The 22,515-nt window shown below is 35.5% G+C and overlaps 1 protein-coding gene and 1 long non-coding RNA gene across 3 annotated transcripts in view; one reads left to right on the forward strand and one right to left on the reverse strand.

Annotated features, from left to right (window-relative positions):
* CNTNAP5 (contactin associated protein family member 5) overlaps positions 1–22,515 on the reverse strand; it is a 934,370-nt gene that overhangs the window by 179,790 nt on the left and 732,065 nt on the right. For both annotated transcript variants that reach the window (XM_069066887.1, XM_069066888.1), the window contains exons 15-16: positions 5,120–5,247; positions 4,703–4,873 (exon numbers count right to left, since the gene is read on the reverse strand). In XM_069066887.1, the coding sequence (XP_068922988.1) occupies positions 4,703–4,873; positions 5,120–5,247 (299 nt within the window). The remainder of the gene's footprint in view (positions 1–4,702; positions 4,874–5,119; positions 5,248–22,515) is intronic.
* LOC138145246 (uncharacterized) overlaps positions 4,709–22,515 on the forward strand; it is a 153,841-nt gene continuing 136,034 nt past the window's right edge. The window contains exon 1 of the long non-coding RNA XR_011164156.1: positions 4,709–4,829. This is a non-coding gene — a long non-coding RNA (uncharacterized lncRNA). The remainder of the gene's footprint in view (positions 4,830–22,515) is intronic.

A 22,515-nucleotide genomic window follows, 5' to 3' on the forward strand; every position in this document is an offset into this window, starting at 1 on the left:
AGAGAGAGACAGAGAGAGAGAGAGAGAGAGAGAGAGAGACAGAGAGAGAGAGAGAGATGAGTGAAGTAATTTCATTTTAGAGAAAGGTTCTGAAGGAAAGAGATGGTGTTTCTTTGATCATATACTTGGATTCTCTACAATCAACTCCCTTGTACATCTTCCTTCTCCTTAAATTCCTTTCCCCCTTTCCTTGGGTCTCCTTCCTTGCCTCTAGCTAGACACCATAATACAACATTGTATTCAAAGACATTTGTGCCATCTTTGGTAGCATTAATTCCGGTGTCTAAATCAGGAGGAAAACTAAAACTTTTGTCTCAATGTCTTCTCTCCTTCCCCTAAACCTTGGAGGAAGAAGTACTCAGCTCATTGCTTTCCAAAGGTGCCAAGTCTTAATGTGAAAACAAAACAAAACAAATTTCAAATGTAAACTCTATCGCTATTTTTATTTATGGTCTTATTGACTCAGGTAAATCATCACATACTCACAGACCAAAGCATGAAAGAAATGATACCTGGATGAATGAAAATGAAGGATTTGCAACTATGGATCTTCATGAAGACTTAAAGTGACCCATAGCACTACTTTTGCCTTTGCTCTTCAGCATGTTGGCACCTGTGCTGAACTTATAGTTTTCAATCAGGCAATTAGTAACGAATGATCATAGGACTAATATTTCTACATGAAATCACGTGGTAAAAAATGTGGGATGACTGATCAAGAATTTACAAAACACATTTCTGCAAAGATAGACTTTGTAGTATTAAGTTTTCTTTGCTTCCCTCCCCCTAATTGACATTAAACCCTGTGCATTTACTTTATTATTTATTATCATGAAGATATTCATCAGGAATTCATTATCTCTGAAAGTAGAACACAAGATACTCAAGCATAAAACCTGATCTTATATTAAATCAACTTAATAATTATTTTGGGTCTATGTTTGGCACTGAGGAGAATGCTCCCAACCCCCCAAAAATGTGTAAGACATACTTGCACTGAAGAAACTTATAGGCTTTGGGGAAAGATAAGGTTAATAGGTATGAAATAATTATCATGTAAATAGTTTTTAATTGTTTCAATAACCCCCCCCCAATTTATACCACCTGAAACAGAACATTGTCTAGATAGACTGATAGATATAGTAGACAGATATATCATAGTTAATAAATATGTATTGACAAAATGACATGATATCACCATTCAAACTACATCCAGTTCTATATCTTGTGTGAGTGATTTAACTTAAGTCCTGTATGCCTGTGTCTTGTGATTTACAGACTGTAGTTTATTCATCTGTAAAATAAGCGTGTTAGACTTGCTGCCCTCTGAGGTCTCTTCAATATCTAATATTATCTGAATCTATGAATAGAGGGGTTTGTTTTCTGTTTATCTAGCAGATGGTCAAAAAGTTATAGCTGCAGATCTCAAAGAGGCACTGTGGCAAAAGTGAGGAGAGCTACTTGTAGCCTGGAAATTTGGATTCTAATATGAGCTATACAACCAACTCATTAGATGCTGTTGGAAAAGTAATATAACCCAATAGTCCTTGGGTTTCAAAAGCTAGAAAATGAAAGTGTTCAATTTAATCATCTCTAAGGATCCTTCTTTTTTTTTTTAAGCAATCGGGGTTAAGTAACTTGCTCAAGGTTACACGGCCAGGTGTTTCTGGGTGGGTGCTAAGTTTCAGAGCCCGGATTTGATCCCCAGGTCGTCCCAACACTGGAGCCGGTGCTCTTACTCGCTGTGCTACCTGGACACCCCTCTAAGGATCCTTCTTGTTCTAAAATTTTATTCCATGACTATATTAAGAAAATGTACATGTAGGCTGAGCTCAAATTCATCAGTCTTATCCAGGATCACTGTCTCTGACATCTAGAAGCTTAAGTACATCAGTCTACCAGTAACACAGACAGAATGTGGGCAGGGACTTTTTCTTTTTTTTTTTTTAATTTTCTATTCCAAGTGCTTGGAATAGTAACCATCATTTAAGCAAAACTTGTTGATTTAGTGACTGTATATATCTATAGACTTATAGAGGGTATGCTGGATGTGTTCTTTTCTTTATTTCAGCTTATACTCTCTATATGTACATCTTTATATCCCATAAAATATGTAGATAGTCATTATGTATGCTGAAAAGCAACTTCGAAAGAGGAAAAGGTTCATAGTTAAGTCTATACTCTGACATCTCAAGGACATTTGACAGCAGAATTACAGCACAATAAAAAAATGTCCCAAGCTCTTTGTACTTATCAAATAGATGATATTTTGCTATATCCACAACCATAGTAAGAAATTTGCCAAAATAGGAGATTTTTTTGACAAATAATTAGATTCTCTTTGCTACTGCAAAAAAAAAAAAAAATTCCATTAAGGTTGGAGGACATACTGAAATGTCTCCTTTTTTTCATAAAATACTCAATAATCCCAAGGCTCCTAAATCCAAATTTGCTAGTTGGAAGTGACCCAGAAGTCAATGGATTGAAAAATTCATAGAAACCTGTTGTTTCCTGTCCAACAAATTGAATTTATCAAGTTTGGAAGCTGTTACTCAGATTGTTAAAGGAGGAACACTCCATAGGGATAGGGGAAAATTTCTATTCTGAGTCTCTGCATCTGTTAAAAGGCCATTTCCTTCCCAAGCAGCTGGTCTGTTGAGGTTCCTTGCTATGAACCCTTTAGGCAGAAAATTCCATCTGGCTGCAAGATACAACATGATGATATGCTAAAGACAAACCCAAGATTTGGGGGAAGGGGAGTAGAAAGCAGAGGGATCTTGAAACTTCCCAATATTTGCATATATATTTGTTTAAAAGTATTTGTTCTATAGTATGCTAATATGCTTCCACTAAACAATTATCTCAGTGGATTTCAATGTTCTGCCACATTTAATATTAATCTGCATTTTTTTTAGTCATACTAAGAATGAAGTACGGCATCACAAAGTACAAACAAACTGCACTTAGATGTGCAATTAACACTAAATCTTACCTCATTACCTTGTGATAATGCACCATGACATTTACCACTGTGTTAATGAATCAAAAGGCTGTGGGGCATGATTTTATTAATTTATTTTTTTGTTAAGATTATTATAACCATATTATGAAATGTTTGGTACTCAATTCTATATTTTCAGTGCCCAGCAGAGTTGAGAATGAAGGATCCTATTTCACATCCAAAACCACAATTGCTTCCTTCCATTAATACCTGAAATCACTGGAGTAAAAGGAAGTTAAAGTTACCAATTAAGGAGATCTCTTTCCTTATATGCATTGTGTTACGATTGCAATAGAACCACTTAGCACCTCTGCATTTATAGAAAGAGCCCTATGGAATCATCAGAAGTAAGTCTCCTTAGGCAAGAGCTATTTGCTCTTTTTTGAGGGGGAAAGGCGGGAAGGATGGGGAGCGGGGCTCTTAAATTTCAGAGTGTATTTTGCTTGAATACTATTTAAAATGTCAAGGGTATTTTATACAATTAGATCATTGATGCAATCCAGTCAATTAATTCAATCTGACTGTGCAAAGGCATCGAACTAGGGGCTAAAAATAGAAGAACTATCTATTTACAAGCAAGAGGGTACAAAGGTGAGGTAGAAAAGCTCCCTGCAAACAAGGATGCAACTTAACAGGCAAAAGCTAATGGGGTGATGACCATGAGCTGCAAACCTGACCCTTTAGTAATATGTCTATGATGTTGTAAAATAGATCAAGCTGTCTCCTTTGGATACAAGTATCAGACTTGTACAAGGCCAAAATGGAAACAATCAAAATAAGAAGAGAAAGTCAATCTTTATACAGAATTCAAATGATCTGTGATTTCTCCAATGGTGGATAGTTTCACCAACTACACTGATTTTTCATGGTAACTTCTAAGTAATTTTGGCTTAAAAATACTCTTTGAGCCTGCCATGGAACTTGGTCCTCAGATAAGAGGCAGAAAGTAAGTTGTCAGGCATATACTCAATTTTTTTTCTCCCTTAGCAGGACCTGCCACCATTGGAGGCTGTCACTCTTCTGTGACAATTTCCAAGAATAGAGTTACCTGCAGTTTACATTAAGGCATATGAGTAGGGGCAGGAACATCATGGAGCATTGCTTTATAACATCACTGTGACGGGGCGGCCAGGTAGCACAGCGAGTAAGAGCACCGGCTCCAGTGTTGAGAAGACCTGGAGATGAATCCCGGGCTCAGACACTTAGCACCCACCCACAAACACCTGGCCGTGTAACCTTGAGCAAGTTACTTAACCCCAATTGCTTAGGGGCGGCCAGGTGGCTCAGATACTCAGCACACCACACCCAGAAATACCTGGCTGTGTAACCTTGAGCAAGTTATTTAACCCCAATTGCTTAAAAAAAAATAACATCACTGTGACAAGGTGAGCAAGACCTATGAAAATGAATGGTTGGTACTCTTGGTTGGAATGCTTTTCTCAAAGGATCTCATGGAATGAAATAATCTAGTGAGATGTTGTTAGGTGAGAGGTAATGTTTATCATAGAATCATAGAATTTTAGAGCTAGAAAAGACCTTATAGACAGTGAAGTTCGATCCCATTTTTCTACAGATGAAGTAACTGAAAGCCCAGAGCGTTAAGCTGTCTGACTAAAGTTCATATAGGTAGTAGTTAAGTCTGCATGTCATCCCCCATTCAGGTGTGTCATATATGTCAAATTCCTAAACATAGTCACTTACAGCTCATTTCCAGTCGAATGAAGTCTTTAATGCCCAGATTTTCCAAGAAGATACCAGACAAAGCCGTGGTTTTGAAAAAGAATGAAATATCAGCACTGAATTCTGCATGAAAGGTGGGGAAGTGAAGGTAAGAGGCTTCTGTATTAAATGAGGCTGCATTCCAAAAATGCCCTGGGGGGAAAAACAAACATTCTTCATTGGTGTGGAAAGCAGTGGTTGCATGGAATGAATTAGCATATCCTTTACCAGGGTTCCTTATCATAGAAGGGGGTGTGAGAGGTTTAGGGAAGTAAAGCAAGTAATGGTAGAGAGCTATGAAGGGCCTAGGTGGGAAAAGGAGTATGAACATATGAAGTTGGTGAAACATCTCATACTTATATAACATGAACCAAAAGTGTCTTTTGGTTTATTACTCACGGTCGCCATAGCAACGTAATGGGCCAATTCTCCAGGCAGCTTCTGAGTTTGATCTGTTGGTATCAGTGATAACTATCTGGGTGACAGGCAAGTGGTCTTTGAAGGAAAGAAGGCCAGTGTCATTTGTCCTAAAAAAAAGAAAAAAACATAAATACAGAACACGTCTTTTATTTTTAACCGTTTGCGAGGTTGACACTAGAAACTTTTCAGTATCCTGCTTTTCCAATATGTTCTCTGAAGCTGAAGGTAAGTGTGCCGTAAGGAGAAAGAGTAAAACAGGAATGGAGGGCAACCCTGTCCTATTTCATTAGCAATCTAAGAAAGCCTGACAACTTAAATCTTAATATCTACAACCAGTTTCCAGATACAAGAGGATTTTCATTTTTGCTAATAATTTTCTGAAAGACAGAGAGATTTCAAAGACTACAAATAACTACCCAAAAGACTTAAGAACACATATACCCATACAGATATCAATTTAAATAGTTAGCACTAATGCTAAATTAAAGATCACTTCCCCTGTCCTGTAAAGAGATCTGCTACCTCCATAACTAACTATTGCCAACAGTACAAAACCTACTTCCAATAACTCCAAAGGCTCACTTCAGACAACTTCTGACAAGTTTTAATCAGTCTTACACCCTGATCATTGTTTTTGTCTCTTGCTTGAAATGGATCTTAGTATAGCTTTCCTTTTCTATCTATAATCTTTTTCTTTAAAAAAAAAACAACCTGGAAAATATGGTTATGATCTTTTTCTAAAAAATGCTTATCACACATTGATAATTATCATTGATTTACATACTTCCCTTACCCAATAGACTTTGTCAGATAAAATGGGAACTCACAGCTTTAGAGACTTGTCCTAGCTCACTTCTTTAGACAAATAATTTGAAATCTTTTGGGCCTTTGTTTCCTTATCTGTAAAATGTGTGACTTCAACTACATGACCTCCAATATTCTTCTATTTCTAAACCTATGACTCCATGATCTGTTTTCTCTATGCTCATTTTAAACTTTGATCAGAATTTTCTCTAAAAATACGACAGATTTCTTAAAAAAGGGAAATCAGAAGAGATTAAGTATACAGTTATTTAGGTTATGAATGAGTTTAGGGAAGTGTTTATGTAGGCATCCTGTCTTTAGCAATGTATATTATAATCACATAGTTTTAATTGAAAAATTGAGAGAAAAAAAAAACGTACTTTCTCTATACATGCAGAAATCAAGCAATCTATCTGAAATTGCCCAGCATAACGAAGACTAAAAGTTAGTTCCAATCTACTGAACCATACTGCCTCCCTGAGAGAGTTCAGTAATTGAAGTGGGGGCAATAGATACTAAAGTAGCTCCAAGATCTTTCATAATTTTATTATTAGATAGAATATCAAAGGAAATCTACTCCAATTTTCTCTATAGATAAGGAAATTGAATGGGAAGAAATTAAATGATTCATTTGATTTATAAGAGCCACACTGGACTAGGAATGACAAGAACTTCGAAATAGTTACAGGCTCTGGTAGCAACCTGCTTGGTGAGTATGGACCTCTTCACATGTAGAAGGGCAGAGTTAGCCCAGATTAGCTTTAAAGCTCCTTCCAAATACAATTTGAATAATCTCTGATTTTCTCAAGCTCACAGTTTCCTGATTGCCAATCAAGAGTCCTTGGAAATATTCTATAATGTTGCATATCCCTTTCCTTTTCCCAAAAGGGAAATCCACATTCTTGCTGATTGAATTAATTTTCATTTGATCATCGGTTAGTAGTAACATTTATCAAGAATATTGAAATATTTCTAGAAACTTAGTTGGTCATAATGTGTCAGGTTTCAATGAGATCCATTTGGCTAGGTATGCTGGAGTTAGTAATTAAGCAAAACAAAATGAAACAAACCAAAAAAGGCTGATAAGAGCCATAAAAGATGCAGTGGAGGTACTGAGGGTCTTTTGACCTTTCCTTGGAGCTGACAATTCAATCTACCTGCCAACTGCAACCTTGGAAGCATCAGTACACAATCTTCTGCCTTGCTTCTCCTTTGATCTTGAAATCTCCATTTTTATTTGTAACCTAGTATCCTCAATCTTATTCCTGATCAATGTTATGTTTCTTCTTTACATTTTGACATTATTCTTTATGTTTCAGGTCCTAAGTAATATGCATGGCTTGACTTCAAAGTTCTCAACCATTGATTTCCATTAATCAAGCTAGATCCATTCAGAGGCAACGTTCAAAATCCTTTTTCTATCTCCTAAACATAACCTAATTTATAGAAATATCCCCTGGTATTTGACAATTTGAAAATTTTTCTACAGAAAATTATCCCTTTACCTCATTAGGCATATGGTGAGAATCAGACACAGAAAAGGAACAGGTAATAGTTACTGAATAACATGAAATACTGTGTTCTGATTATCTTGATTTCCCCAAGGACTTCAAGTTCATATGTCTTGAGTTTAACCCTTCCATTACTTTTATCTGTCATATAAGTATATGTTCTCTCTAATAAAAACATAAAATTTTCTTCTACAAGAATTTTAGGATCTACTGATGTTAGCAAGAGTTACCCTCTCTGACTCAATAAATACTGACATTAAAAACAACAACAAAACAAAAACGTTTCACCAGATTTTTTATATCTAAATTAGGAATTAATTTCTGATCCTCAGCCTAATGAAATGGAGCCCTATGCTCATAATCACATGTGACAGACTTAATGACAATATCATCTAAAGCCCTTAATAATTATATTGCAATTCTTCAAGAAATTGATTTTACACAATGAATCAGGGTTCAGGGGATCCACTGAGTCCTGAAAATTTGAAGTGATTTGACCACTGCCACACAGATGACATGCAGTGCCACAGTTGCAGAGAAGGAATTTAAACCTAGCTACTCTGACTCAAAATGAAGTACTCCTTCAACTTTTCCATATTGACTCATCTCACTTCCATTTAATGAATGGACATAATCAGAGTCATAACTTTCAGCTTATCATGGGATTTGAGGCCAAGTCAAGTGAGTTTGACAAGGCTAGTACACATATTGAGGGTGGATTGTTCTGTTATAGTAGGGAGCTGGAGAGTACCTTGAAACTTAATGGTAGAAAATGAGCTTTTAAGGATGCTTTTTTGAAAATGGCGAGGGCAATTTTCTATTTATACAGTAAATTTCCCTTCCTTTGCCCCACAAAACACATCTTAAGAAGTTTGTCCATGGGGAAAAGAACAGAAAATGTGATGGTTTAACAAACATGCAATCAAGCAGTTCTTCACACAAACTTTGCACTGCATCTCACAATGTAGCAAATTAATTTTAAAGACTCTTGTCCCTATCTCTTCCAATATCCTGAATAGCGTAGCAGATACATTGTTATACCTAGTGTATATAAGAATGATGGGTAGCTCAGTGGTGAACTGGATAGAACACTGGGACTCAATTCAGGAAGACTCATCTTCCTGAGTCCAAATCTGGATTCAGATTAACTGGGTGACCCTGGGCAAGTCACTTAACCCTGTTTACATTAGTTTCCTCATCTGAAAAGTGAGCTGGAGAAGGAATGGCAAACCATTCCAGTATGTTTGCTAAGAAAACCCCAAATTGGGTCATGAAGAGTCAAACATGAAAACGACTGAACAACAACAATATAAGAATGTATACCTGTCACATGAAAGCAGCTAGGGTGATTGACAGGGGGCTGGCTTCAGTTTCAGGAACACATGGACTGAAATCTCTTCTCCATAATACCTACTAGTTTTGTGTCCCTGGGCAAAGCATTTAACCTCTCTCTGTCTCCGTTTGCCTTATATATAAAATGAAAATGATAATCATACTTATCTGATAGGATTACTGTAATAAGAAAATGAGATAATGATGTATGTAAAATGTATTTAAATCTTAAGGCAAAACAATACAAACCATTACTCTGATTGCTAAATTGTTTTATTAATATAAGATTAAACAATAAGGTAGAATCCATTGAAGGGAATTCCTATAAAGTCAGGTTTTCGAGCAAAATCTCAAGAGAACAGCCTCAAGAAAAATCAGTGTCACAATCCAAGAGTCAGAAAGCATAAATGAAAGTTTTTAAAGGTTTTTTTTCCTTCCCATCCTCAGTCCTTATTTTTAAAGCAAAGCAAAAATGAAGGGCTATAAAATCTTGCCATCCCTAGTAATTACTTTCTCATATATTATGTCATGTTTTCTGCATGAATTTGATGTTTTTAGGCTACAATATCTGATGAACTTCAAAGGCTTTAAGAACCAGAATCTCTATCAAATATCAGGGAAAAAAATGATTCAAATTCATTTCCTTGAAGTGAGATGAATCAATGTGAATTCAACACACATTTGAAAATGAAAATTTGGTCTTTTTTTCAGTTGTTGTATTAGGAAAATGCTTTTATCAAGAATATTTACAGGGCGGCTAGGTGGTGCAGTGAATAGAGCACCAGCCCTGAAGTCAGGCGGACCTGAGCTCAAATCCAGGCCCAGACACTTAAACAAAAACCTAGCCATGTGACTTTGGGCAAGTCACTTAACCCCAATTGCCCTCCAAAAACAAACAAACAAACAAAAAAAAGAATATTTATAAATTCTCAAGGTGCCAGATCAAGAAATGACTGAATTTAATTTCACTCAAGAGTAGCAAGAATAACATTCAAATGTTTAATTGGTGATAAAAGTTGCGTGGGTACAATGTGGGACATTGGATAGAGACCATACAGTTTCATCAAAGTGCTGAATGTGGCCTATCCTCACCAATGCATTAAACAAACCATTCATTTTCAGTCTATTCTTATAGAATTGCTAGTTGGCTCAAGTAAGATAGTTCTCTTTGTAGAACTGAACTAATGAAAGGATCTCAATGGCTAATTAGAAATTACAATTTTGTTGACCTCCATTTATTCCTTTCTACCTATAAATATATCCATGTTTCTCTCATGCTTAAAAAGTCTTCACTTGATCCACTAATCTCCAAGGACTATCCTGCATCTCCCTTCCCTTTTATCGCTAAATTCCCTGAAAATTCAATATACAACAGATGCTTCCACATTCTTTCCTCTCCCTCTCTTCTTGACTCTCTACAATCTGGCTTTTGACCTCATCATTCAACCAAAACTGTTCTCTCCAAAGTTACTAATACTGTCTTAATTATAGTATTCAAAGGATTTTTCTCAATCCTCATCTGTCTTGATCTCTCTACAGCATTTGATACCATCAGTCACTTTCTTTTCCTTGATATTTTCTCTTTAGGCTTCTTTGATCCTATTCTGTCCTGATTCTCTTCCTTCTGATCTAACAAGTCTTTGCCTCCTTTGCTGGATCTTCATTTAGGTCACAGTGATAACTGTGGGTATTCCCCAATGATCTGTCTCTTTCTTCATATTCTATAAAGCTTAACTTGATGATTTTATCTTTTCCCCAAAACCCTCACTTCTTCTTAACTTCCCTCTTATTTTGAGGGTAACATCATCCTCCCAGTCACCAAAACTGAAACAATGTCATTCCCTTATTGTTCCTGTCCATTCTACTTTTTCCCAGGGCATCCCTTTTCCTTGCCCATCATTTTTTTTTATCATTCCCAATATAATAGACACACTCTCATGTTCTCTATGTAGTATCCATCTAATTACCCTAATAATGATGACATTTTTAGAACATGTATTATCTTCCCCTATAAAAATGTGAACAGTTTATCCTTATTGAGTTTACTTTTTTATGTATCTCTTAAGTTTTGTATTTGAAAGGCAAATTTTCTACTCAGCTCTTATGTGTTTATCAGAAATGCTTGAAAGTTTTCTAGTATATTAAATTTCCTTTTTCCCACTGAAGGATTTACTAACTTTTTAAAGTTATTCTTGGTTGCAATCCTAGCTCTTTGCCTAACAGAATATCACATCCTCAGCCTTTCTCTCAATTAACATGATACCTATTAAATCTTGTGTTTTCCTGATTGTGGCTCCATAATATTTGAATGGTTTCTTTTTGGGTGCGTGAAATATTTTTATTTAGCTGTAATGCTGATAAGAGTTTTCATTTTAGAGTCTCAGGGGGGTAATTGATAGATCCTTTTAATTTTGAGTTTACCCTTTGGTTCTAGGATATCAGGGGAGATTTCTCTGACAATTTCTTGAAATATGATATCTAGATTCTTTCTTTGATGACTTTCAGGTAGTACTATAATTTTAAAATTATCTCCCCTTGATCTATTTTCCAGGCCACTTTTTTGCTGATTAGATATTTTGCATTTTCTTCTATATTTCACTTTTTCATTTTTTAAATTTTGTTTTATTATTTCTTGAAGTGTCATGAAGTCATTAGCTTCTAGTTGCCCAATTCTAATTTTCAAAGATTTTTTTTTCCAGTGAGCTCTTGTACCTCTTTTTCTATTCAACTCTGTTTTTAAGATATTATTTTCTTCTCTATTTTTGTGCCTAATTTATGAAGTAGTTATTTGTCTTTTCATAATTGTCTTTCACCATTCTCATATCTTTAACTCTTACTTGATTTAAAAATCATTTTAGCTCTTTCAGGAATTCTTGTTGGGCTTGTGCCCAATGTACTTTTTTTTCTTTGAGGTTTTATTTTTAGTTGTTTTGACTTCACTATCTTCTGATTTTGTTCTTAATCTTCTCTATCCCATTTGTAGCTTTTTGTGGCCATGTTCTTTTTTTGGCTGTTTGCTCATTTTCCCAGTCTATTTCTTTACTCTAAATTTACGTTAAAGCTGTGCTCTGTTTCTGTCATGGGGGTGAGGGTGGTTAAGGGCATTGTTTGAAGCTTCTGGCTTTTTTGCACTATTATGTTCAGAATAGTTCTGAGAGTTTGAAAGTTTTGGGTACTTTTGAAGTTGATGTGATTTCAAAGAGGTGTAGTTATTGCTCTTCCATTCTGCCCTTTGACCCATACCTAGGAAGGGCCATTGATCTCTCAGCATCATAACTGATACTGCTGCTCAGGGTCCCTGCTCCCTTGAGACTAGAACTGACACTGCTTCTCAGCAGTTCTTTTAAGTAAAAGTGTTCCTTTCCATCCTTGAACTTTAACCCAGAAATGGATATTGGTAATAGAGGTGCCAGGTTTCAGTCTTGCATCCAGTGCTACCCTGGGCAGGGCGGGGTGCTGCGATTTCTTTTTGACTAGTTGCCAGGTCACCTTACTATCTCTGGCTTGAGGATTTCTGAAACAGTCGCTGCTTCTCTTGCCACCTTCTAATCCAACCACTGGTGTTTTAACTACATGGTCTGCAGGCCTACATTGTAGATCTTTCCACACCTATGTTGTAGATCACTCCTTTCAACTTCCTAAATTTTCTTGAAGTGGAAAAATGTTTCACCCTGACCTTTTTATTGGTTCTGCCACTCCATATTTCAAATTGAGGCTGTATTTTGAAGATATTTGCAGGGAAATATTGGGAGAGGTGGGCTGAGTGATACTTCTACTCCACCATCTTGGTTCTGGCCCTGGAAATCTCATCAGTTGACTCTTGACTGAATAAATTCCACTTGGATTGATTAAATGTCAAGAGACCTAGAGTAAGGGGTATAGCACATTGGGTGATCCCTTGGGGAGGATTTAGGGGAAGATATGAATAAGACTCTCTGAGAAGGAGAAGTTCCAGATGAGTCACAAAATCAACCTAGCTGGGAGAACTCATATCAATGACATTACAGAACCATTTAAGTATAACAGTACTCTCACCTCTGATCTCAAGTGTGGCATATGATTGGACTCTACCTCCTCTTGATGTTGGAGCAATTCATGAAGAGGAATTGAAATTTGTAGGGCTTACATTTCTTCTGAGATTCTGTCCTTTCTTTCTTTCTAAGATCTAGATTCTTCTACCTCTCTGATTCCTCATTCTTTCTCTTTCTTGCTTACTTTCTACAGCTTCCCATTCTTTTCACAGCCTTTATATGTGTGTTCCTTGAGATTTTCCTGGTCTTTCTTTTACTCTGTCGGCATTATCTCCCTCTGATGTCTAATTCCTTTCCATGGTTTTTATTTTTTTTTCAGGTTCAAAACTATTTCTCCAGTCTCACTTCTCTTCAGAGTTTCTGTTTCTCATTTTCAAATGAGAAAGAATTATTTTTTTTTCTGATTGACTTGATTTTTTTTTTTCTTGACCTGTGATTTCACTGGGAGATTATCTAAGAAAATTTACTGTGACAATAAATGGTTAAGTATCTTCCCTAAGGTCAAACAACTGGCATGTGCCAGAAGAACAGCTTGAAAAAGTCTTCCAAACTTTTCTCTCCCATAATACCATATCAGTGGTAAGCAATGATTTTTCCATTCCATACTTGCTCTTTAAGCAAGAGTATATCTCTTTCTTAAAGTCTTCTGAATCTGATTATTTATAATCTTTTTTAAATGCCTTTTCTCTTCTTGTATCTCCACTTAAACTTCAAGTCACAATTCATATGCCTCCAGTTTCTCACTGTATTTGGGGATATTCCCAGCCAATCATCATGTTGGTCTCATCTGAGTGTCCATACTTGGATATTTACATTTCTTTTATGAGATTTAAAATCTGCCTCACACAATAATCATATATGTACCTATTTTCTTCCTCATACTTGAGGGAAGGAACCATATCTCCTGCAGTGGTCATCACTATATAAGGGGTCAGTAAGTATTTTTTGAACTACTTTATCAAGCATGAAATTATTTTCGTGCAGATAGTGTCTTGTTACCATATTCTGCTTTCTTTTGACATGTCAATTAAAACATTTGATATTTCCTTGATTTTTTCCTCCCCTCTCCTACTTCCTCAAATAAATCCAGTAAAGTACTTAAGAAATAGAATACCTAATCTGAAAGAATGAAGCAAAGAATTCAGAGAATGTTGAGACCCTGCTTTGGTCTTTGAATGACCATTAACAACAGAACAACAAAGAAATTGGTGCAGGGTCCTCAACATTCCCATCAACTAAAATGATTTTTAGATACCTCATATTTCCCTTGTTAATCAATATTGTTTGAAACTTGTACCTACCCTTTCCTTTTGGAGATAATATTAAAGGTCTGAAAAAATGGAGGAAGAACAAAAGTGACTTTAATATTTTTTTAAACTACAATATCTATGCAGATTTTCCCTATAATTCTAGTAGTTACATAAATGCTGTACTGGACTTGGAAGAGACATAGTGAGATAACTTAAGTTTTTACTTTACCAAAGTGCTTTGCAGATCCATGATTAAATATGCCTAGAAATTACCTCTCCCAAAAGAGATAACAACTATTAATACCTCAATAGATAAGTCTTGAGGAATTGCCTGTGGAACAGAGAAGTTAAATAGTTTGTCCACAAACACAGCTTGGAAATCTCTCAAATGAGGTTTGAATCTAACTCTTCCTGATTTCAAGTCCAGAATTATGCCTGGTTGTCTATCTACTTTTATTTTACTTAAATAAAATAATAAGGAAAATTTAAAAAACACCAGCCCTCTACCCCAAGTTATGAGGGTATGACTGACAGAGTCTCAGTTAAATTGGTGTCTCCTAGTTTTAAATCTTTGTATTTCTAGGCCTTACCAAATTCTAGAAGGAAAGAATGGTTGCCTTTGTGTACTGGAACACATTACAAACATTTTGAAGGAAATACACAAGAGCATGCCTGTAGGGAGTTATTCTCTCTAGGAAGCATTAAATATAAGCTTCAGAAATCAACCTAAAGGCCAAAAAAGAAAAATGTGAAAAAAAACTGAACCCTAATTGTACTAGCTGAGCTCACCTACACCTTTTGAATTTAGCCAGCCTCCAAAATCTATCTTGAATTTGTTCATTCGACAATATTTATTAAGATTCTGCTGTGTCAGTCAGTCAATGGGCATTTAGTAAATGTTTATGATGTGCTAGGCCCTGTAGTAAGAGAACCACCAGACAGAAGGCACTAGCACTAATAAGGATCTGTAAACACCACTCATTTCAGAAAGTAGGATTGTAGCTGTGACTTAAAGGCAGGCAATAAAGCTAGGAGGAAGAGATGAAGGAGAGAATACTAGGCATAGGAGAAAACCAGAGAAAATGATCAGAATCAGGAGGTAGATTGTCTTGTGTAAGGAATAGCAAGGAGGTCAATATCACTGGATCACAGAGTATGTAGAAAAGTAAGATATAACGATACTGGAAAATTAGAAGGATGGCAGGTTTTGAAAGATTTTGAAGGTCAAACCAAATTTTAGACTTGAATCTCGAGGTGACAGAGAACCCCTAAAGTTTATTAAATGGGAGATGGGGCAGGGCCAAGAACATAGTCAGACTTGTTTGTTGATATGATTAGCTTGATAGTTAAATGGGGGATGGATTGGAGTAGGGAGAGAACTAAGGAAGGTAGACTGACTATAACACTATGGCAAATGGTCGAGAGTGAAGTTATGGTTGAGGGCTTGTATGAGGGTCATAGAAGTGTCAGAGAATGGGTCATACACAAGAAAAATTACATAGGTTAAATTGACAGGACTTGGTAACAGATTGGATATGGGCAGGGGGGGATGGTGAGAGAATGAAAAGAAGTGAGATTTATACCTTAAATTGTGAGCTTGGGTTTCTGGGAGGATGGTGGAAACCTCAAGAGTATTAGGTGAATTTTCAAGAAAGAAGGGGAAAAAGTTGATGAGTTCTATTTTAGGCATTTTTTAATTTAAAATATCTATAACACAGAGATATAAGAATGAAATTCAGATGAGAGGTTTGGGCTATATGGGTAAATTGGAGGACCATCAACCAAGAGATGATAATGAATCCATAGTAGCTGACAAGATCACCAAACAAAATTATATAAAGAAGAGAAAAGGGCCCAGGACAGATCCTATGGCCACACCCATGACTAATGGCATGGCTGGGATGAAGATATATCAAATGAGACTTAAAAAGATAAGTCAGTAAATAGGTGAAGCCGGAGAGATTTGTGTCTTGGAACCCTAGAAAGAAGGTACCAAAGAAAAGAGGGGGACTGATGGTTTCAAAGGCCGAGAGTTCAATATTAAAAAAAAAGAATTATTTGGCATATAAGAGATTAATGGTAACTTTGACAAAATAAGTTTCAGTTGAATGAGTTCAGAAGTCAGATTTAGTTAGTTAAAAAAAGTGAGAGAATAAGAAATGGAATCTCTTATAGTTGATGACTCTCTCAAGGAGTTTAGACACAAAAGTGTAAAAGGGAGATTGGACAATAGCCAGTAAGGATAAATGGATCAAATGAGAACATTTTTAGGATGCGAGACATATTATTAATTTTGTAGTGAGTAGTCATATACTGGTGAGTGATGAAGTTGGGATTCAAAACTCAAAGACTGTTTTTGTTTGTTTGTTTGCTTTTTTTGTCACTGTAGTATGTTTACTTCAAAGAAGGAACATAAGGAACAATGCTAAAAATAACTAGAAATGTTAAAATGCAATGAACTGTAATTAATTCAATGATCACCCATGATTCTGGAAAATTACTGAGGAAACATCTACCTATATCTACCTACCTCTTGAAAGAGCAGTGAGGGACTTAGGGTACAGATTGACAAACACATTTTGGAAATGGTAAATTAGGGAACTTGTTTTACTTCACTATGCAAATCTGTCATGGTGTTTTCTTTCCTTGCTTCTCCCTTTCCTTCTTTCTTTTCCTTCCTTCTTTCTTCTTTCCTTTTTTCCCATTTTAATAGTAGAGGTGAAGGAAAAGAAAAAAAGATTATTAGTTGAAAAACAAATGATATAAAAAGATTTGATTACTTGTTTTTTTGCTTGCTTGCTTGCTCTCTTTCTCTCTCTCTTCCTTTCTCTTTATTTCTTTTTCTTTGTATGACAGAATGGACTCCATTGTGGGAAAGTGTTTACTGTCATGTAAAATGTTTAAGCAGGGATTGTAAACTTTTAAGTTCCCAAAGAAAAATATGATACTTTCTGTTTTTTGTGTTTCCTACAATACCTATCACAATGTTGAGAATATAGAAAGAAATAGATAAATCAGAGAATTGGAGAATCAGAATTTTAGGAGTGACCTCAAGATATCAACAAAGATATTCTGTCCCAATCTATTATTTGGAATATCCCCAACAGAGCCTTTGACAAATGTTCAGGTTGTTGTGTTTGTACTTTGTTCTCAAAGAAGACCATGGTATCAGGGTAATGATGACATGACTTGCAGTTGACTGTGATTTGAGTGCAAGGTCACCAGGGTCACTTTCTCCTCCAGAGCCATCTGAGTCCATTGCCTAGATATTCATCAAAACCACTGGAGATTGTACAGGATGGAATGCGAACCCTTTTAGGCTAAAGTCTTTTCAGGTTCTCACTTTGAGTGGGTTAATGCCCATAGAGTGAATAGGTCTCTTTCAGAAGTGAGTCAAGGGATGGCTCCTTTAATTTAAAAAAAAAAAAAGTCAAACTGGGAGAGGAAGACCCTGGCCAAAAGAGAAACAGTTACTATTGACATTTCACTCTGACTTAGGAGGGAAGGGACTTATTACTGTCCAATGTACGAGCTCCAGAGTGAATTGGGTTCAGAGCTTGGTCTTTGAAAAAGAAATCTAGTCAGTTAAACCTTAGTTAAAGAGGCAGTTTTTAGCCATCAAAATTTACCTTCTTTTGGGCAGAACACCTTCAGGTAAGTGAAGAAGAGGGGAGGAGAGGAGTTATCCAACTTGGCAGCTCAGACTACACACAGCTTGTGTTTGTCCTTTGTTCTGGAAGAGGACCAGGACAAATGACAAATGTTCAGGGAGAATCTAAAATTGAAGACATACAGTGATGGAGAAACTCTCTCCTCATAAGGAATTCTACTTACAGAGAGCTCTGATTTTAGGAAGTTATGCTCAAACTAAGACAAAAGCTGCTGTGTAACTTCCACTTACTGTTCTTAATTCTGCTTTATGAGGATAAACAGAATATGACTAATAAATCTGACAAATGTAAAGTTTTCAAATATGTGAAGGCATCTATGGTATTTCCAAGGAAAATAGGTTGAACAATTAATAGAGTGAGGGTCTGGAATGAAAAAATGAGTTCAAATCTGGCCTCCAATGCTTACTAACTGTGTGATCCTAAGATAGTCACTTAACCTTGTTTGTCTTAGTTTCCTCATCTGTTAAATGAGCAGGAGAAGAAAATGGCAAACTAATCCAGTATCTTTGCCAAGAAAATACCAAATGAGAGCACAAAGATTTGGACATGACTAAAAGCTTGAACAACAACAAAAATTGTATTTACTAAGTCATGTCTCCTCCAGGATAAATAGTTACTTTTCCTATGTTTCAAAAAATGTTATTTTTGGTTATAAGCCTTTTCTTCTTTGGTCTCTTGAATATTCTATTCCAATATTGTTTCAATCTCTTGTATAATTTTGATTATAATTCCTTTGTTCTAGAAATCTTTATTATTGTCTGCTTGCAATGCTTTTTCTTTTGATTTAGAACATATGTAACTAGCTCTCACATTTCCATCTTTGATATAAATATACATATATATATATATATAATTTTATTTTATTGCTCAGTTAAGAAGCATTTATTTTTCTTTTCCTCCCCTCCACTGGAATATGGATTAGTTAAGCAAAATGAGTCCCCACATTTGCCATGCTCAAAAATGTGTGTCTCAGTCTGTACCCTTTGTCAGGAGGTGGACAGCATGCTTCATCTTCAATCTTCTGGAATCATAATTGGTCATTATAATGATCAGAATCCTTAAGGATTTCCAAATTGTCCTATTTTTACAATGTTGTTATTGGATAAATTATTCTCCAGGTGGAGTTCACTTCACTTCGTAGCTGTTCATACATATCTTCTATTTGTTCAATTTCTTTCAGGCAGTGACTTTCTATCTCATTGACTTGTTATTCTAATAATTCTGGGATGTTCCCTTTTATTATTTGTTGAAATATGTTATATGCATTTTTTCCTTTGTCTTGATTTTTAGAGAGTCCAATATTAAAAAAAAACTTTTTTCATCCTGTTTTCCATGTAATATATTTGCAATATTAGGCAAATTCTTGTGCTCTAATTTTTCAGGCTTTTCCCTGTATTCTACTAGGTCCTGTCCTACCTTTAGAATTTTATGTCCTCTTTGCTACTTGCTATGTTTCATTATGCTCACTCCTTAGGAAGGAATTCTACATTTCTGCTAGGTTGTTTATTTTCTTTCTAAGTGCTATGATTTAATACTTTACTTCTATTTTCAGCTCCTTTGTTTCTTTCATCTGCTTTTTTAAAAAATTGCTGAGTTTTTTTACTTGTATTTTAGACAATTTTTTCTTCTATAAGGATTTTTCTTATGCTTATGCTTTCAATCTTTCCAATAGAAATATTTTAGCTAATAAAGGTCCCTTTCTTGATTGAATCTTTCAAATTTTTCTTGGTTCTGTAACTGCTAGAGTTATTATCACTCAAGACCTTCTATTTAGGATCAAAGAAGGAATAGAAGGAAGACCATAAGGAGGCACGAGAAGTTTTCAGTACTTACCTAGAATAGAATAGAATAGTCAGGAAACCTAACTAATAATAGCTTCTCAATGGTCTCCCTTCCAGAAGACATATAGTATGTGACGCCAAAGTAATATTATGGTGATGAAATGGTAATTAATGACATGTTTGTGATTAATAGAAAGGATAAGATTGATAGAAAAAAAAAAGGGACACATGACCCAACACAATGTGATTAGCCTTCTACTACTTAACACGTTCTGTAACAGCTTCTTTTCATAGAAATAGGTACAAATTGGGAATTCATAGCTTGAGTAAAACATAGGGAACTTGGAAAAGAGTTTGAAGGGAGAGGAACACCAGATGGCTAACAGGCCTAAAATAAGCATCTGGGAGGAAACACTAAAAACCAAACCACTCAGGATTTATATAGTACTTCCCTACTGAAAACTTAAAGTGTTTCTACCTGTTGTCTCAAATACACCATTCTTGTGAATACTAAGTGAGGGGCAACGTATTTCTAAGTTGTCACTACAAACAACAGTTGATATTTTTCAGTCCTTTAAGTTTTATATACATGATCTCATTTAAGCATCACAAAAATCCTCCAGGTAGATACTATAAGTATTATCCACATTTTACTGAGGGGAAACTGAAGCTTTGAGAGATTATGTTATTTGCTCTTGGCCCCACAGCTAATATTTTGTTTTTTAAAGCAATCAGGGTTAAATAACTTGCTCAAGTTTACATGGCCAGTTATTTCTGGGTGTGGTGCTGAGTATCTGAGCCCGGATTTGATCCAGGTCATCCCGACACTGGAGCGGGTGCTCTTACTCGCTGAGCCACCAGGCCGCCCCAATAGCTAATAATTTTAAGAAATGGCATTTGATCCAGATTCCACATCTAGCCCTCTAAGCTAGGCTGCTACTTGAAGAAGTAAAATTATTTTTTTCTAAATGCTCATCTTTATAACCAGGTTAAAAAGATAATTAATGATTTAGGATGAATATTTTTTATCACTTATGTGGATATGAAATGTTGCATGGAATATTGGATAGAGAGTTTGTCTGTGATTCAGAAAGACCTAGGTTAAAATTCACCTCTGGGGCAAAATGGTTAATTGACCCTGGGCAAATAATTTAATCTTTTAGTGTCCAAGGGGTCTATTTTAAACTATAAATTATGAAAAAAGTTATACATCTTAATCCAATTAATGAACAAAGTTATATCAAGAATCTACAATCATCCAAACGTTACTAAGCACTGGTTTTCTGGAGAGAGTATTTTCTTGAGATTTTTCCCGACACCAAAAAATCATGAATCCAGTGAAAACTGGATAGATCTATGTGAAATTAGAGAGCAACACATGAAGGCTAGTGAAAGTTTCTTTAAATGTATGGATTCTAAATTCTAAGACAAGGTTGTAACTTTTTCAATTTTTTTAAGGGAAAACAAAGAATATGTGTTTTTCCTTTGTTATCTAAAAAAGGCTCCAAATTTTAAGGTCCACATAATTATTCTATATATCTATATATGTATAATCATAGAAAATTATCATGTAAGGATTGAAATTATATATACACATATGTACATATATGTGTATGCATGTGTGTATGCTATATTTGGTTGGTATATGGGTTGTGTGGTATATATTTTTGTATATGCACACCTAATACACACACATAAAACATTCCACAGTATACACGTCATATATCATATTTGTAATACAACACATGTATAATTTCAGTGTGGATGCATACATACATAGATTTCATATATATGGTGTCTACATAAAACGTGTGGTGAATAAGTGTATGTGTATACATGCATTTATGTCTGAATACACATGCGTGGTATATGTGTGTATGCACGTAACCTATGCAGTATATATGATATATACCTGCATATATATGTACATATATACATACATGTGTGTCTAGATAGATTTAGTTACACATGCTTATGTGCGCACACATACACACTCCATACATTCTATAAGAAAATAGCATGTGCATGGATGGAAGACAACGCCACTGTTAAGGATAAAATAAAGATACAAATATTTCTGTAGCAAAAAAAAAAAACTGAGGAAACAGGGGGTTTAGGGAAAGTAACACTCTTTTGGGAGTCAAAAGAACAAACTCCTACTCCAAGCTTAGCTACTATGACATTGGAAAGACACTTGCCCTCTCTGGTCTTCAGTTTCTCATCAAAAAGAGAGTTGAATTAGTATTTATCTCTAATATCTCTTTCACGCCCCCCCCCCAAAATCTCTTTAATGTTCTTTATCTGGAGGAAAGAACTTTTTATTTGATTGCATTAGGAATATCTTATTTAAGCAGTGGGGCATTAAAAGGAGACATATTTTGTCTATTAACACTAAATTTCCTTTTCTTCCTTCACTCTCCTCCCCATCCCAACTCCCTCCTCTTCTCTCTCCTGCAAGGAGATGACTGTTTAGCCCATCTCCCACACAAACAGTTCATTCATTTGCTATTTTCAGTGAATATGGAACAGAGTTGTCACCATGTCTGCTTTCTTTTTTCTACTCTCAACAGCCTATCAGTCTAAAAGTGTAGTGTCAGAAAATACCCAGTTCCAATGCTGCTGACAGTCTGAGTCATTAAAAGGAAAAGGCAAAGTTCTCAACACAGCTTTTACTGTTGCTATTTGCCTTTCCTCTCTGCTGGAATGGCAGCCACTCAGAAGACTCTAAAACAGGATATCAGAGTTAGCAGCTGGCTCAGGTGCAGAGTTAGGCATTACTTATAATCATTTGGGTTCAAGAAGTGAATTTGTTTCTGATGTGATTTTTCTTTCTTTCTTTCTCTTTGTTTCTTTGTTTCTTCCTTTCCTTCTTTCTTCCTTTCCTTCTTTCTTTCTTTCTTTCTTTCTTTCTTTCTTTCTTTCTTTCTTTCTTTCTTTCTTTCTTTCTTTCTTTCTTTCTTTCTTTCTTTCTTTCTCTCTCTCTCTCTTTCTCTTT

This window comes from Petaurus breviceps, unplaced genomic scaffold (genome assembly GCF_028583685.1).
Source record: "Petaurus breviceps papuanus isolate PSGF00001 unplaced genomic scaffold, PetGlider_PUasm1.0 90731, whole genome shotgun sequence".
Lineage (NCBI taxonomy): Eukaryota > Metazoa > Chordata > Mammalia > Diprotodontia > Petauridae > Petaurus > Petaurus breviceps.